Source organism: Columba livia, chromosome Z (genome assembly GCF_036013475.1).
Source record: "Columba livia isolate bColLiv1 breed racing homer chromosome Z, bColLiv1.pat.W.v2, whole genome shotgun sequence".
NCBI classification, from domain to species: domain Eukaryota; kingdom Metazoa; phylum Chordata; class Aves; order Columbiformes; family Columbidae; genus Columba; species Columba livia.
Window position 1 is genome coordinate 42,979,594 of NC_088642.1, and position 18,608 is coordinate 42,998,201.

General features: G+C 38.6%; 1 protein-coding gene across 2 annotated transcripts in view; it reads right to left on the reverse strand.

Annotated features, from left to right (window-relative positions):
- The window catches only part of CHD1 (chromodomain helicase DNA binding protein 1), a 62,094-nt gene that overhangs the window by 32,336 nt on the left and 11,150 nt on the right, over positions 1 to 18,608 (reverse strand). For both annotated transcript variants that reach the window (XM_065045557.1, XM_065045556.1), the window contains exons 3-7: positions 6,704 to 6,908; positions 5,608 to 5,712; positions 4,256 to 4,323; positions 763 to 912; positions 215 to 480 (exon numbers count right to left, since the gene is read on the reverse strand). In XM_065045557.1, coding sequence (XP_064901629.1) covers positions 215 to 480; positions 763 to 912; positions 4,256 to 4,323; positions 5,608 to 5,712; positions 6,704 to 6,908 — 794 coding nt within the window. The remainder of the gene's footprint in view (positions 1 to 214; positions 481 to 762; positions 913 to 4,255; positions 4,324 to 5,607; positions 5,713 to 6,703; positions 6,909 to 18,608) is intronic.

Sequence of the window (18,608 nt, forward strand, 5' to 3'; positions counted from 1 at the left end):
TTCTTCTACATTTTACTTTGCAACACTTAGAATGGGCTTTAAAAAGGAACATCCTTATAAATAAAAGACAAAGCGAGATGACTTTTTTGTAACACTACAATTATTGCTGTTTATAAGCCTCACAGGTGACCTACAGCTGAGAACATTTGCTGAAGTTGCACCACAATGCACTCCAGGATCTTAAGAACACTGACAAAAAAAAAAAAAAAAATACCTCCTTTACGGCCAACTCGACTATCCATGAACTTCTCTATAGTTTCAAATTCATCTTCTTCAGTTTGTGGGACATCTTCTCCACAAACTTCCAGCAAATCATCAGAATCTGTCTTGGTTTCTTCAGCTTCTTTGTAACTGATGTTGACTGTTGCCTGGCGACGTGATCCTCTCTTATCATAATCATCATCATCATCTTCCTCCTCTGATGAATCAAGTTGCCTCTTTTTCAATCCTGCACTCTTTTTCCCACTTTTTAGCTTAATTCTTGAAGACAGTAAGGTATGACACAACAATGATGTTTCAACAGGGACGAGTATAAATTCTCTGTATTGCTTCCTGAATATGCGTATTTCATAAATGTTCAGTTACTCCATTTTCAGTTACAGCACACAAAAAAGTATTCACTAGAAAATACTAGTATACTAACATCCTATGTAGCTTTAAAAACAACCTTAATTTCTCTTTTAATAAGCATTAATGTTTTCATTCACATGTATTTATCTTTTCAGAACTAGTATGAGAGTATCCAAATGCATGACTTCTTACCTGCTTGGAGGTTTTCGGCTTTTGACCTTGTTTTTTGGCTCATAGTCAGATTCACTCTCTTCACAACTGCTTTTCTCTCTATCGTCCTCTGATTCAGAATCAGAACCTGTTCCCGATACTGAACCTGATCCCGACATTTGCCAGTCTTCACTATACATATTGGAAGACAAAAGAGTAGCATCAATGAATAAATAAAAACACCCAGCAGCTTCAAAGGGAGTTGGTCTACGTTTCCTGTTATTGAGACATTTAAAATTCAAAATAAAACAAAAATTTGGTTTTCTACATACATTTCTACATGAAGAAATGAGTTACCATGACATTAAGAAACCAAAGCACTTAGCAAGTCTAACTGGAAAGATACACATTTATTAGAACTTACACATGCCTAAATCATAAAGCCCTGTCATGTTACATACTGGAGAGGCCCATATTGTCTAATGTGTATGGTACCTGTAGCCCATGTGAAGAATGAGCAACTTTGGTACAGGAATCAAAAGATAATGGAGGGAGATTTGAGAAACACACAGGAAAAACTTGAATTGGAGCAACCTGTGAGTGGCACTGGCTCCCATAAACTCCCACTGAGCTCCCAAATCAGACCTTCACAACCAGGCAACATAGTATGAGTAAGACACTTGTGACTGAGGAGCAGCATCTCCTGCTTAACTGAGATCTATTTTGCAACAGGAAAGATATAACCACTGATGAATAGTAACATGTTTCAACTCTCTGTATAGGCAAATTTAATCTTAATAGCTTCATGAAAAAGAAAGAAAAAAATTCTGTTATACATTATTGAAACGTGGCTAAACTTCATAGTAACATCAGGTTTAGGTCTACATGACCAAGGTGTTAGAGCAATAGTAATATTCATCAAAGCCGGAATATTACCAAGAAATCTCTTCCTTAAATTTCCAGTCAGGAAGCCAGGGAATCAGTGCTTTGATCCCTCTCTTCTTCCCTCTTTCCTGCCTTCCAGGACACTGGGTCCTGGAGGAAATTACATTCCCATTGTCCTAGCCACCCAAGACAAATACATATATGTGTCTATTATACTCATGGTATATTGCCATATCTTATTAAAATACTTTTTCTGCAAACAGTAAATTGAAGAAATAATAACATAAATCCATGACCTGTATTTATTTGGAAATACAAGAAACAGGCATAAATCACCATCCTCTAAGGCTTTATCACGTACTAAATTATATATTGAGACATCTCCGATCTGCATGCCAGATAACAACTGCAGACATATTCAGAAGAGACATAGGACAAAAATTCAAGCACTGGATATACAAAGCTATTTGATTACAGGCTCTTAAATATCTTGCATGTAATAGAGTATGCAATTGGATATAATCAAATTCTTAACCAACAAAAGACTGTGAATAACAGCTCATTGCTAGGAAAGTATCATTTTGCATAGTTAGTGGTTTTTTATGCCTCCCTTTTTTTTTTCAACTACTATTTCTTCAACATATTATACTAGCAACCCTGAACACTGAGGTGATTCCTGAATTGGGAGAGAAGGAATGGTAGAACAGTTCAATTTCTACTCTCCACTCCTAAGAGACACAGGTCACTGCCTCTTGCTGCCACAATAAGAGCATATAATCTTTTTCACAAACTTTTTGATCTATCATTTTTTAGGTTGGTGCAAAAGTAGTTGAGGTTTTGGATCATGAATTCTAAATCATTGTAACTAGGTTCGAACACATCTTTATTAATCAAAATAGGAACCACTACAATCAACACATTTTCGCCAACAAGAAAAAAGTTAAGTTTATTCCTGTAGCATAAAAATCCATGCTTTGGGTTTTGACAAACTCTTGGAAAGCATTTTCTGTATCCTGCTGGTTGTGGAAGTGTTTTCGTTGCAAAAAGTTGTTGAGATGCTTGAGGAGGTGGCAGTTGGTTGGTGAGAGGTCAAGTGAATATGGTGGATGAGGCAAAACTTCATAGCCCAGTTCATTAAACTTTTGAAGCACCGGTTGTGTGACGTGTGGTCAGCCATTGTCATGGAGAAGAACTGGGCACATTCTGTTGACCAATGCCGGCTGCAGGCGTTGCTATTTTCAGTGCATCTCATGAATTTGCTGAGCATCCTTCTCAGACGGAATGGTTTCACCAGGATTCAGAAAGCTGTAGTGGATCAGACCAGTACCAGACCACCAAACAGTGACCATGACCTTGTTTTGGCACAAGTTGGCTTTGGGAACTGCTTTGGAGGTTCTTCTCAGTCCAGCTACTGAGCTTGTCATCGCCAGTTGTTGTATAAAATCCACTTTTGTTGCACATCACAATCTGATTGAGAAAGGGTTCATTGTTGTTGCGTAGAAGATGACACTTCAAAATGACAACTGTTTTTATTTTCAGTCAGCTCATGAGGCAACCGTTTATTGAACTTTAAACTTTCCAATTTGCTTCAAATGACAAATGACCTTAGAATGGTCAACACTGAGTTCTTCAGCAACTTCTCGTGTAGTTGTAAGAGGATCAGCTTTGACAGGGATATTGGACTAGATGATCTTTTGAGGTCCCTTCCAAACTCTAACATTCTGTGATTCCGTGAGATTGCTCTCAATTGGCCACTGTGAACTTCTGATGGCCAGACACTGTGCTCCTCATCTTCAAGGCTCCTGTCTCCTTCGTGAAACTTCTAGAACCACCACTGCACTGAACATTCATTAGCGGTTCCTGGCATTGTTGATGTTACAAGTTGTCTTTGCTGCTTTATGACCCATTTTGAACTCAAACAAGAAAATTGCTTGAATTTGCTTCTTGTCTAACATAGTCCATAGTCCAAAATAAATATAAAATAAACAGCAAGTAATAAGTCAGCAGTGAAAAAACATTAAGCAAGAAAAATGCATTAAAATGATGTATAACATAACCATATTTATTTAATAATGTATTTCAATATCAAACAGCAAATTTCAACAATGCAAAAACCACAATTACTTTTGCATCAACCTAACTGAAGGTATTTTACAGTTTAAGTCCTTTGCTAGTCTATAATTACTATCAGAACTCTAGTAAGTTCTAAACATGTCAGAAGGAGGCAAAAAACCCCCCAACAATGAAAAACACCACCACCACCACAAACAATTTGGCATTAAGGGATTCTAAATTGAATTTGTTCTGACACAATCTACTTAATAGCTTCCCATTTCTGCAAGAATTCTTAGAAAGGGCATTCAGCTCAAAAATAAACTGTAACAAAGTATTTTAAAACTATAAGCAGTTATGAATTTTTTGAACAATAATGCAGACTCTTTTGCTCAGAAATTGGTATGATATACATGTTCCTTTTAGAGTTTCTTTCAAATATTAAAAAAAATTTATCAAAATTGGAAATGCAAGATCAAGATGAATCACAAAGGGAACTTAAGCTTCTCAAGTGTGGAGAAATGAAGCATGAATTATGAGCACACGTCACTATAACAAAATGATTACATAATTTTACTCAGCAAAATATCTGTCTTACTCTTTATGCTTTTTCCTCTTGGTTTCGCTGGATGAGTCATCTGCAGAATCTTCACTACTTGATGAGTCCTGCAGGTGAAGAAAAAACCACCAACAATTAATTATCACAAAAAGAATGAAGCACTTTTAACATTAAAAAGAGAAATCAACTCCCACTTTCAAACTGGAGACATATTATTCGTGTTTTATCCTTTTCATCTGCCACAGTGTACCTATTGATGCACAATGAGATAAACTGCTATTGGTTTTGTATTTATCCATCTATGAATATATTGTGTCAGCACAGGTCTAGAGTACATCACAAAAAATGCCTGTCTTAAAATAACCATTGTGCCTACATAAAAACAATCATGGTTTAAGCTGCCCCAAGCTAATCAATATGATGGTTCTACCAGATTCCTAACAAAACCTCCTAATCTAAGGAGTTTTCTCACCTTCTGTATTCTTTCACATCTAAAGATAACTTTAAGGAAGTTTTGAGAATAGTATGTTTCTTCTTTCTGTACTCACAAAGAAAAAAATCAAGGACACTCTTAAAATTAGATTTTCCCAAAATCAACCTAATTGAGATTAAGTTTAGATTTAGATTAAGTTTTAGCGTGAAAAAATATTTCAGAAAAAGAGTATTAAACAACAGTTGTAAACTAATGTTTTAACGATATGTGATAAGTTCTGTGACTGTTTTAATGATGAGCTGTTAAACCAAACAAAACCAGAAGCCTAACCAATGAGTGTGACTGCACTGCATAGTTTTTGTAATGAAGGAGAAGTCTTCTTTATAAATAGATTCCAATTCATAGACACTAGTGTCCTTAAAAGATGTTCCTGCCAACATTACTTTAGCCTATGATTTAGGTCTTTAAATGTGTAGAATACAGGTGCTGTTCTTAAAATACAAGAATTCTTTTGTAGTAACTTAAATCATTAGCAAAAATGTCATTCTTTACTCCATACACCATTTTTGAAAACCATAGTAGCTAACTTTATACAGAAAAAAGTAGAAGAACATCTTTTAGTGTTTTTAACTGTCTTTACAAAACTCAAGCAGCCAAAAATACAATGCAAGTCAGCACTGTGTGGCTTGCAAATTTTGGCCATACATCACAGAATACCTAAAAATACCACATAACTGAGGCTATACAATTTTGGCACAACTCACTTGAAAACAAGTAACTAGAGAGATTTCTACTTCTCCTTCTAAAAATATCAGTTATTTGAATGTTACTTTTATAAACTAAACCCAGGCTTTTACACACACTTGAGAATATAACTTGGCTCTATGTCATTTTATTCTAACATATGAGATGATATGAGAATGTTCACATTTTAAAAAATCTAAATTGTGTTATTCACCTCTTCTGAACCACTGTCTGACGAAGCTGCTTTTTGTTGTTGCTGTTGCTTCTTGAGCACTGCTGATCTTTGCACAGCAAGTATACTTGGACTAGACTTCCAAAACTGGACGGAGATACAAGAGTCAAATAAACATACTGAAAGTCTCAAGTTGACCACTTATTTACTCTTCCAGATTAGCATAATTATTAATACTGATCTTAACTTTACCAATTTTAAAATTTTCTGCAAAATACTGCATGCACTAATAATATCAAATAGCTTTTTAAAGCAGTAAGATTTCTGCAAAACAGAACATTACATAATAATTGCCAGAACAGTTTCTATAGGGTGCAGACAATAGCTGTGTAGGTATTGTCAAGGTAAAACATTTATAAAGTAAATTTTTAAACTGATCCAGATAAATCTTCTCACATCACTTAGCTGATATGTTTTTGTTTCATACAGTAATACTGAAGGACATGAACAAAAAATATAAGAGAATCCCTAACAGTCTTACATTCTTGTGGTAACTAATACATGACTACTTTTCATACCACCCCAATTAAGTCCACATGACATGGGAAAGTGCAAACAATTTTGGCCCACTGGTTTGAAGAGATTTCTAAACACCACTTCTTCCTGAATTTATGTGACTTCTTGATAAAGAAAGCCAACTGTATGTAAGCTTGAAATTTTTATACAATCATTTGTCGATACAAGGAAACTAAGCATAAGAGAAACGTAAAAAACGAAACCAAAACATAAGTAACATTATATGTGTCTTTGTAGAATCTAAGTTCCAGGAAATTAGCACATGCTTCTGCATAATGAAGTTCAGGTAAGTATTCGACTCAAAATACTTACAAATGCGAGAATTTTAATATAGTCACTTCAAGTACTTATCAATGAGAAACTTAGCCCTATGTTCTAGATGGCTAAGCATAGGCATTCACTAACACAACTAAGTTAAAATCTAATTAAAAGCACTTCATTACCTCTTTTAATGTTTCTAAATGAAAACAGCTCTTGAAACTAACTGCACAGCATAATTTTTTAAATCATATTTGCCCCCCCACAAAGTGTTTATTTATATGTTTTTATATGTTTTGCTTACCTCAGATCCATCAACTTTTGGCAGTTTAGCTTGAATTTGTTTCTTCTCTCTAGATGTGTCAGACTCTGCTTCTGACTGAGAGCCTGACTCTGAACCAGAGTCAGAATCACTGCTGCCTGACTGGCTGCTGCTTCCGTCACTACTGCTTCCAGAGCTTGAACCAGATTCAGAACCTGATGCTGACCCAGAATCATCATCTGATCGGCTGCAATAAGAAGTTAGGATATTACACAACTGGCAAGGTAACAGGACTAAAGAAAAAAAGTTGCCTTAGTGTCACAAATAAATTGTTAAGCTAGACCAGACAAATGGGTAGCATGCAAATGGATGCAGTTGATTAAATAAGTTGAGATTAACAAAATTAAAAATCAACAAGAAATGAGAATTTAGAATTCACTCTTTGTGAAACCTAAAAAAAAGATAATAGAATCATAGAATGTTCTGAGTTGGAAGGGATGCAACACGGGTAATTGTGTCCAGCTCCTGTCCCTGCACGCGACAACCCCACAGTTCACACCATGTGTCTGAGGGTGTTGTCCAGTCTCCTCTTGAACACTGTCAGGCTTGGGGCTGTGACACCTCCCTGGGGAGGCTGTTCCAGTGCTGCACCACCCTCTGGGAGAAGAACCTTTTCATAATGTCCAGCCTAAACCTTCCCTGGCACATCTTCCTGACATTCCCTTGGGTTCTGTCGTTGGTTACTAGAGAGATTAGCGCCTGCCCATCCTCCTCCCCTTGTGAGGAAGCTGTAGACCACAATGAGGTCTCCCCTCAGTCTCCTCCATGCTGAACAAAACAAGTGACTTTAGCTTCTCCTCATGGGGCTTCCCCTCCAAACCCTTCAACAACTTTGTAGCCCTCTTCTGGACACGCTCCAGTAGCTTTGTATCCTTTTTATCCCGTGGTGCCCAGAACTGCACACAGGTGAGGCTGCACCAGTGCAGAGCAGAGCAGGACAATCACCTCCCTCACCCGGCTGGAAACGCTGTGCTTGATGCACCCAAGACATGGGTGGCCCTCTTGGCTGCCAGGGCACACTGCTGGCTCATGTTCAACTTGCCATTGACCAGAACCCCCAGATCCGTCTCCATGGAGCTGCTCTCCAGCATCTCATCCCCCAGTCTGTATATCCAGCCAAGGGTTGCTGTGTCCCAGGTGCAAAACCCAGCACTTGCCCTTGTTAAACTTCATGTGGTTGGTGATTGCGCATTTCTCCAATTTGTCCAGATCCCTCTGCAGGGCTTTTCTGCCCTTGAGAGTGTCAACAGCTCCTCCTAATTTTGTGTCATCAGCGAACTTACTTAGTATTCCCTCAAGTCCTGTGTCCAAGTGATTTAGGAAGACATAAAAGAGTACTGGCCCTAAGACGGATCCCTGCAGAACCCCACTAGTGACTGGTCACCAGTCTGACATAACCCCATTTACAAGAACCCTTTAAGCCCGGCCCATCAGTCAACTGCTCACCCACTACATTATGTGTTTATCCAACTGTATGCTAGACATGTGGTCCAGGAGGATACTGTGATAGCACCAAAGGGTTTATTGAAATCCAAAAAGATGACACCAACAGGCTTCCCTTGGTCAACTAGGTGGGCAACCTTGTCATAAAAAGAAATCAAGTTGGTCAAGCAGGACCTTTCTCCTCATGAACCCGTGCTGGCTGGAACCAATGACTGCACTGTAATTCAGGTGTTTTTCAGTAACTTCCAGAATAACCTTCTCCACTATTTTGCCAGGCACAGAAGTGAGGCTGACAGGTCTGTAGCTGCCGGGGTCTTCCCTGTTGCCCTTCTTGTAGATTGGGATGTTTGCCAGCTTCCGGTCAACTGGGACCTCTCCACATTCCCCAAACAGTTGAAAAATCACAGAGAGAGGTCTCACTATGACATCAGTCAGCTCTTTATGTACCATCAGGTCTCATTGACTTGCAGGATGCAGCTGGAGCAGCAAATCCCGTACAAGTTCCAGATTCATTGGGAGTTTATTATTCTCACAGCCATGGTTCTCCAGCCCAGGGCTATGAGGGCCTCCAAGTCCATCTTTAGTGTTGACGACTGTGGCAAAGAAAGCATTAAACGCCTCAGCTTTGTCTGTGTCCCTGTTTATAAGGTGACCATGCTCATCAAGTAACGGGCCAATATTTCTAGTTTGCGTTTTGCCATGAACATATTTGAAAAATCCCTTTTTATTGCCCCTTACTGTACTGGCCAGCTTCAATTCCAGCTGGGCTTTGGTCACACAAATTTCCTCCCTACAGTGGTGAGCAGCATCTCTGTAGTCCTATAAACCTGACCGTGCTTCCACTGACCACATACTTTCTTTTTTCACTGTAGTTCAAGAAGAACATCCCTACCCAACCAAGCTGGCTTTTTGCCTCGCCCAATAGATTTTCAGTCTTTTGGAATTGTGTGGTGCTGCGCTTTAAGAAGGTGGTACTTCAAAGGTGATAAACACTGAAGGACCCCAGCAGCTTCAAAAGCTTCTTCCCAGAGAACCTTACTAAGTAGTTCTTTGAGTGACCTGAGTCTGCTCTCCTTATATACAGAGTTGAGAATTTGCTGGGATTTTTACTTCCAATAGCACAGATTTTAAACCTGACTGCTTTGTGGTCACTGTGGCCAATGCAGCCACCAATTGCCACTTCTCCCGCACGGCCCTCTCTGTGAGTATCAAATCTAGGAAGGCACCTTTCTTGGGCAGTTCCCTTAGTACCTACCTTAAGAATCTTTTGTTTTAAGAACAGCAGGGAAGAGAATACCAATTTGAGCAAAATAAAGTTCAACACACTAAAAAAAAAAATAAATAAATTGTGCGGGGTCTTCAAAAAGCATTTGACAGTGGACTTGTTGTCATTATTCTGTTTGTTTTGTTTTTAAAATTTACCAGAAGTCGAAGGAAGGCAAGCCTTTAAATATTAAGAGCCCATTCAAAATACGCAGAAGTAACAGACACTAAATGGCAAATTTAAAATTGCAAGTCTAAAGGCAAGACGGTTATGTAAATGCTATGTGTTTTTTAGTTTTATTTTAAAGAAATCTTAACTATTTAATTTGATTTAAATGCATGCAGAAGATTTATCTTATTGATCACCACCACTGAAAAGCAGAGGGACCAAAGAATATAAAGTTAGGCTATAAAGTGTTATTTCCTGTTTATTTCCTTAGCCATCACAGTATGTTTGGGATTGGAAGGGACCTCAAAAGATCACCTAGTCCAATCCCCCTGCTGGAGCAGGAACGCCTAGGTGAGGTTGCACAGGAACATGTCCAGGCGGGTTTTGAATGTCTCCAGGGAAGGAGACTCCACAACCTCCCTGTGCAGCCTGTTCCAGTGCTCTGTCACCCTCACCAAGAAGAAGTTTCTTCTCAAACTTAAGTGGAACCTCTTGTGTTCCAGCTTGATCCCATTACCCCTTGTCCTATCATTGTTTGCCACCGAGAAGAGCCTGGCTCCATCCTCATGGCACTCACCCTTTATATATTTATAAACATTATTAAGGTCCCCCCTTAGTCTCCTCTTCTCCAAACTAAAGAGACCCAGCTCCCTCAGCCTTTCTTCATAAGGGAGGTGCTCCACTCCCTTAATCATCTTCGTTGCCCTACGCTGGACCATCTCCAGCAGTTCCCTGTCCTTCTGGAACAGAGGGGCCCAGAACTGGACACAATATTCCAGATGTGGTCTCACCAGGGCGGAGTAGAGGGGAAGGAGGACCTCCCTCGATCTACTAACCACCCCCCTTCTAATACACCCCAGGATGCCACTGGCCTTCCTGGCCACAAGGGCACAGTGCTGGCTCATGGTCATCCTGTTGCCCACCAGGACCCCCAGGTCCCTTTCCCCGACACTGCTCTCTAATATGTAATTTCCCAACCTATACTGGAACCTGGGGTTGTTCCTGCCCAGGTGCAGGACTCTACACTTTCCCTTGTTAAATTTCATTAGGTTATTCCCCGCCCAACTCTCCAGCCTGTCCAGGTCCCGCTGGATGGCAGCACAGCCTTCTGGCGTGTCAACCACTCCTCCCAGCTTAGTGTCATCAGCAAACTTGCTGATAGTACACTCTATTCCCTCGTCTAAATCGTTAATGAATATATTGAATAATATTGGCCCCAGTACTGACCCCTGAGGCACTCCACTAGATACTGGCCTCCAACTAGACTCCGCACCATTGACTACCACTCTCTGGCTTCTCTCCTTAAGCCAGTTTGCAACTCACCTCACTACTCTATTGTCTAGACCACACCTCCTCAACTTAGCTGGGAGGATGCTGTCTGAGACTGTGTCAAAGGCTTTATTGAAGTCAAGGTAGACCACATCCACCGCTCTGCCATCATCCATCCACCTTGTTACATTCTCATAAAAGGCTATGAGGTTGGTCAAGCACGACTTACCCTTGGTAAAGCCATGCTGACTGCCCCTAATAACCCTCTTATCCCTGATATGCCTTGAGATGGCACCAAGGAGAAGCTGTTCCATTACTTTCCCAGGGACAGAGGTGAGGCTGACCAGTCTATAATTACCCGGGTCCTCCTTCTTGCCCTTTTTGAAGACTGGAGCGACATCTGCTCTCCTGCAATCCTCAGGCACCTCTGCTGTTTCCCAAGACTTGGCAAAGATGATGGAGAGCAGTCTAGCAATGACTTCAGCCAGCTCCCTCAGCACCCACGGATGCATCCCATCTGGACCCATGGATATATGGATGTCCAGACTATTTAATTGCTCCCTAACCCTGTCCTCATCGACTAAAGCAAACTCCTCCATAGACCTGGCTTCATCCGGGGTCTCAGGGGTACAGGGCTCCCTAGGACAACCTCCAGCAGAGTAGACAGAGACAAAGAAGACATTCAGTAATTCTGCCTTCTCTGTATCTTCTGCCACCAGGGCACCCACCCCATTCATTAGTGGGCCTACATTGCCTCTGGTATTAGTTTTATCTGCTATGTATTTGAAAAAGTTCTTTTTGCTGTCCTTGACCCCTCTCGCCAGCTGTAATTCTAAGGAGGCCTTGGCTCCTATAGATTCCTATAGGACTCCTATAGACTCCTATAGACTGCACCTCAATCAGCCATCTGCAACTACCAGCTTTGAAAGAAACAAGCAGACCATGGTGAAGCTTTCTTTTTTTGAAGGGGGAGATACAGAGAAACATGCTGCTGCTGTGTTTCTTCGCACCTGCCAAGAGGAAAAGTGGGAAGCAACCAAATTCCTATTTCTGTTACCAAAGTCTTACTTCAGGCACAGTGCTGTAACACTAACCTCATTTGCCAAATAAAAGAGGGCACCCACTACAGAACATAACTGGAGTTTAAACTGTTTACCAGAAGTTAACGGCACTGCATGACAATCCTCCGAAGATATTTTAATTGTAATAGTGTTCTTGTACAGCAATGTTACCTTATCTTTAATTCTAGGTAAATTAGACCATTATAAATCAACAGCATTTCTCAGCATAGTGAAGTGCCGTAAGTAAATGTTAAGGGGACTGTGTAAGTCAGTTCTAACTATACATGAAGAGAAAAAGAACAAAATTGAGCATGAAGAAAACTTGAGGTACAAGTAAATACCAGCGAGATAAATACGAGTAACAAAAAGCCAACAAAAATGTGTAAATCCTATGTAACCTTGAAGGAAGGGAATCAAATACTTCCATGTAGGACAACACTTGCTCAAGTAGGGCAATACTAATGTGTATTTATCAAATCTAAAATATTTCATACACACGAATACCGTCCTAACCGTAGGTTCAATATCACACGGAGCCAGAGGCAGCCAAAACAAAGTACCTCTTTTCTAAGGTAGCAAGGGGAAACTGACACTGGAATAAGCCATCTTGGTCAAACAACTTGTTAACATTATGAGAAACACGTAAACCAGCTACAGGACAGAATGGTGGAGACACTAAAGTGGAAAAAAAAAAAAAAAAAAAGAAGAAAAAAAATTACAGTTTACTTAGATAAGTATGCAAAAGTCACATCAATTAGATTCACAGTTGATGAAAAAATGTAAACAGTTAGGTGTCCTTCAACATAGGAATTAAGTGGTAAGTTCAAAACCAAAGTGACTGAGATAGGGGGAAAAAAGTTTAGTAGGTAATGCCATTTGCTCTGAAGTTGGATGTAAAAAACTCAACTAATCCCAAATATTTTTCTATACAAAGGGATCAGGTAGCTATCATCCAAGGTCTTCATTAAGTAATACCAACCTGTCAACAGATGTGGATCACACAATATTCAGTATTTAGACAAAACACATATACCCTTTATCTTGCCAAGTGTAGCTCTCAGCAAAACTAGAAGTCTGGGAATTAATTTCAATTAGGCTTATGAGCAGGACCAGCAAAATAAGAGCTACTTAATAAACCGTTCTTCTCACAATAAATTGGCCTGATATGGACAAGAGCAGACTAATACAATCAACTGCATATTAACTAACAGTAATATCTGACAAGCATAAAACCCTTGAAGTCAATATTATTCAACCATGTTATTAATAAATGCAAGACTACAAAACAAACCTGCAGATAAAAGGGATGGGTAGAGAAAGAAAGTTACAAGAAACAATAACAAAGAACAAATGTTATCATGTACAAATGATAATGCAGGGTCACTACAGTAGACTAAGAGCTAACTGGCATACAGAACAGAGAAAAACAGAAAAATATAATTTAAAGAACATAGCATCAATAACGTCTTACTAAGCTTTCTTATCCCACAGTGTTAAATCAGCACAAAGAAATGGGAAAAGACAAACTGAGTAGCATCAAGTAATTTTAAAACTAGGTAAACAGCAAGGACTTGCTAAAACATTTATAAAATCTTAAGAGGCTATGGCAGTACTCATACATACTTAAAACCAGTTTGAAATTAACTAGTAAAAAGCACTGTAGGAGTTCAAGCACACAAGACTAGTCTATGTTGGTCAGAACTTACTTCAGCTCTAATTATCCAAATTAATACAGACTTGTGAAACTATAATAGAGTTTCTGCCTGTATGCCTCCTCATGTGCACAACATACTACCAGAGATCTTGATGCAACTACAGCACCTACAAAAAGATAGGTAAGATAACAGATGTGATTTCATTTCAGATGAAATCTGAAGAACTTTCCTGTTTACTACCCGCAGGACAGGCAACTGATTGGCTCTGAGGATACCAATGCATGTTTATTTCATCATGTTCTTTCACATGATGTTTCAGCCTGGGCTTCAGTAGCACCTTTACTTGGAGCCACCTCTACAAAGACAGTACTACAACCCAGAAACCAGAGCTCTTGTTCGCAAAGGAGGTAGTAAATGGAATAATACATGAGTACCTGCTGCATAAACACAGGCAATAAACACTGCAGATTGTTGAGACAGTACCAAGCAGCACTGTATGACATGTAATACCTATAAATCCCCAACAGCTGCAACAGTCTATACCTCAAAGAACTTTCCTCTGAGAAACTGAAAGAATTTGAACCAAGAGTAATAGTAGGTGGGGAATGAGAGGCAAAACACACACCTACAGTAAGAACTAGAGGTTAAGTGCTCAGTTTTGACCATTAAAAATATCTTCAAAATTAGAGAGAAAATTGGTATTTTTATCACTTCAGTCACTGCAGTCAAATATCAAAAAAGAGAACATGTTTATGTAGAGATGAAAATATCACACACTTCTGGGTGTAGACTGCGTCCTTGCTTTTCCTGTCCAAAAATTTTAAAAAAAGTTTGGTCTAGCACTTCTAATGATACTCTCTCACAACATTTAACAATAAGATATCATAATTTCAAACTATTATAATGATTTTTTTTTAAAGAAAAACTTACTACTAGGTTATTCCAAGTTATTTTACACTAATACAGGTGTTATCATGAAAAGGCTGAAGAAAAGGAACTTCATTCGGCCAGTCTCTATCGAAGTCACTGCCTCTGCTTACACAGAAATCTATTTCTTAAACAAAAAAAAGGGAAAACTCAGTCCCTAACCTAACTATCTGGAAAAGACAGAAGTTAAAAGAAAACCTTTTGTGTCGACACCACAAAACCCCCTCTATTGCCTAACAGGACTAACTATCAATTCAAACAGAAATTGAATGGAAATTTTCAGCCTAAGTTATCTCTAAAGGTATGGATCTACAAGACACATGGAAAGAAAGAATAGATTTGATTACTGTGTTTTTGTGTTTTTTCTTGCTTTTATTAATCTCTAATGAGAAACACTTTTATACCAGCATCAGATGAGACTATTAATAACTTGCTAGGCTACCAATGAACTTCTGATATAAATGAGCACCTTGTCTTTTAAATAACACTTGTAAGAAAGCAGCAGCATTCAAGCAAAAACATAGACCTAACTTTTCCTAAAAATCAAGAAAGCCACCAAAATATGCAAATACTTGCTTGGGACACAGAAAGAGCGCTACGTAAAGAGTACTGAAATGTAAAATGGAAAAGCAAAATATTTCTGTGGCATTTTAAGGCCATGTCTCTTAAGCAGTCTCCATAATGATAAAGTGGGGTACTGAAAATGAAGTGTTACTGTAGAACTACTGTAGCAGTAATTTTCAGCTGCAATTTCTATTCAGCATAGATACTAGCAGTTTGCTACACCCTATCAACTCAACATCCAGACATCAATCTCCTCAAGAACTTTCCCATTATAGGTGTAAAATCACTGGATGTTACGTGTACTTGGATTTTTATTTTTGTTTCACATGTAACGCTGACATATGCAAAATTTAACCTTGAGTCATTGCCTCTCATTATGACACGCCCAGCCTGCCTCGGGACTTAACTGAGAAAGGTACCTCTGAAAGCCAGCAGGCCTTGTGAGAAAGACAATCCATATTTCTGCTAACTGACATGAGGAATGCCGGGATTTAACTAAAGGCCTTCCCATCCTGTAAGAAGCCAAACTTTTAGCTGTAGATGCCACTAATACTGTGAGCACAAGCACAAGAAAACGGTGGAACCGACACTTCTCCTGTACAATCTGTTTGACACATTGCAAGGTAAAAAGCCATGACCAACAAAAACTTGGACCAAAAAAACTGGCATTATCAAGACTATTTGAAATATATGTTTACATCCTCTACTGTTAAAAGTTAACCTTGCCCTAAGTGTATATTGTGTCTTGAGACACTAGCTAACAATAATATTAAGCCATCACAATCAGCAAGACCTTTTATAAATAACCATCCAGATCACAAACAACAAACCTCTATTTTCCTCCCAGCAGTGTTTCAAGGCATGTGATACTCAATACTGTACTTCACAAAATTGCACTAAACTTAATGAAAAATGTTCAGAAGACTCTTTTGAGGTTCTTGTATCTAAGAGAAGGGGAAAAACATACCACGTGCATTTCTTTGTCAGCAAACATTGTTGAAAGATGCATAGAAAACGTTGGTAAAAGTCTGAGTAACTATTAGAACAAACCATGCACTGTATGAGGTTTCAGTTGCATGAAAGTACAGATGCTTCTAACATGACCCATCTTACAGTATTGCTAAATTCTGTTTCAATGATGAAATCCATGAAGAGCCGAATTCTAGTAAGGGTGACAGAGATCACACTACACATGAAATTAATCCACTACGTCACCCACAGGTAAGCTCCTGTAGCAAACAATCTGAAGCAAGAAGTATACAAAGTGTGAAAGTATGTCATAGATATAGCTAATTTTATAAAAACAAGACTGTTAAATAGTAAAATTTTTACAATGCTTTGTGATGAGATGGGGAGTGACCATAAAAACCTTTTGTACCAAGAAAGGTTCACTTCTTAAAACCATTGACCTTGAAGATTAGTTTTTGGTGGGGTCTGGGGTTTTTGCTTCTTTTTTCTAAAACAAGAGACAAGTGTTGCAAATTTGCTGACGTTTTCTGTGAAAACACGTGGTCACCAGTAGGACACTACCTAGCAGACAGTTTCTAAAAAGTAAATACACTTACTGTATACATTCCAGGTGAAGTGACATTATAAAAATGAGAAAGCAACTGCTTTTCAAAAGAAACTGATGCTATGGAGAGACCATTTTGAAAACAGATGTTTGGAAAGGTTTCCATAATTATGCAATTTTATTGGCAAAACCAATGCATGTCACCTATGAAACTGTCATATCTATACACTTAAAAAGCTGGGAGACAGAAATTTCTAAGCTGTTTAAAAATCTCCCAAAAAGTTTCAGTAGGTTTCAAGCACATTTGTTAAAAAAATCAAACTGCAACATATTCTCATTAATTTGCAAGAACAGACTGACACTAAGGCAGCTAGAAATTTACTAGCCAGATTTTAAGAAAAAACTTTGCATTAATTAGTTGATAGGATTGAAAAAATTACTATAATAATTTAGTAAGGGCACTTAAGGATGCACTTCTTTCATTTGGAACTATGTATCTTTCTGAGGTATCTTTTTCAGCCATGCCAGCCACTAAAACCAAGTACCAAACCAAACTGAACTTAGAACCATACCTTCAAACCACCATATCACTGTTAAACCAAATTTTAATAAATAAGAATATTCATTGTTGTTTTTTCAGTGAGTGCAAAAGTAGTTTTTTGCTATTAACAAAGTAAAATATTTTCAAATATTATTTAGAATAGAATCATAGAATCATTTCAGTTGGAAGAGACCCTCAGGATCATCAAGTCCAACGATAACCTAAACCTAACTCTAGCACTGAACCATGTCCCTGAGAACCTAATCTAAACAGCATTTAAACACCTCCAGGGATGGTGACTCAACTACTTCCCTGGGCAGTCTGTTCCAATGCCTGACAACCCTTTTCATGAAGAATTTTTTCCTAATATCCAATCTAAACCTTCCCTGACGCAACTTGAGGTCATTTTCTCTTGTCCTGTCACTTGCTACTTGGGGGAAGAGACCAATACCCTCCAGGCTACAACCTCCTTTCAGGTAGTTGCAGATTAGCTGAAGATCTTTATAAGATCTTTATCTTATAATATTAAAATTTCTATTTCATTTTTATGTCTAATAATGGAGGTGTTAGTACGGCAGTACATGTATGTAATTTATAAATGAACTATACATACACTGGAGGTGCATGTTCAAATATTTTTTACTGGTAAGAGTTCACCAACAAAAATTGTGGAGACCACATAACAGAGAGAAGCCTTCCTTTCTCCCTATCCCAGACACATTAAGCAAGCCTTGCCTATTAAAACTGAACATAAATCTGTAATCCCTTTGACAGGATTACCTAAGACCCTCTTCCACATAAGCGGTATTTCAGATTAAATCCTTTTACTCTAGAATGCTAACACTAGGAGTACGCACATATTTACACACACATGTATTCAAGAAGAAAATTCACATCTGTCATCTCCTCACAATAAAGGGGAACCTCAGGAACAAGTAACTTTAAAGTCTCCCTTTAACCGCTCCCTTCGCTTAATGTTTCAGCAATTTTCACACACTTTGTACAACAGTACAAGCAGTAGTGTGAGCACTCTGAAAACATTCTCACTCCTCGTCAATAAATCCACATGTTGCTAAGGGCTCTACAAGAATAATTGTTTCTGACATCACTGTTGCTGCTCTCCAATCCCCTCTATGGTGTCAGTACCATCACTTAAAGACAACAGCCTCTGCTTTTCAAAACAGCCTGTTTTAATAAACATTCTAAAGTCTGATGAAGGAACAAAACAAGCAGGAGTGAACAGGCAGTATTTCTTAAGACCGCTGTCCTGAAACTGAAGTATAAAACAGTGCATATCAATGCAGAATTTAACAAAAACTGAACAGATTTCAAATGGAAAAGGGTTTTTTTTGATATTTTTCAATTTTAATACACACACATTCCACAGTGTATGACGATATACTGCAAATATTTTACTGAAGTGCTTAAACTGCTACATGGTGTAACTCCTCCCATTTCCCACAAAGCGTATCATTGCTGACA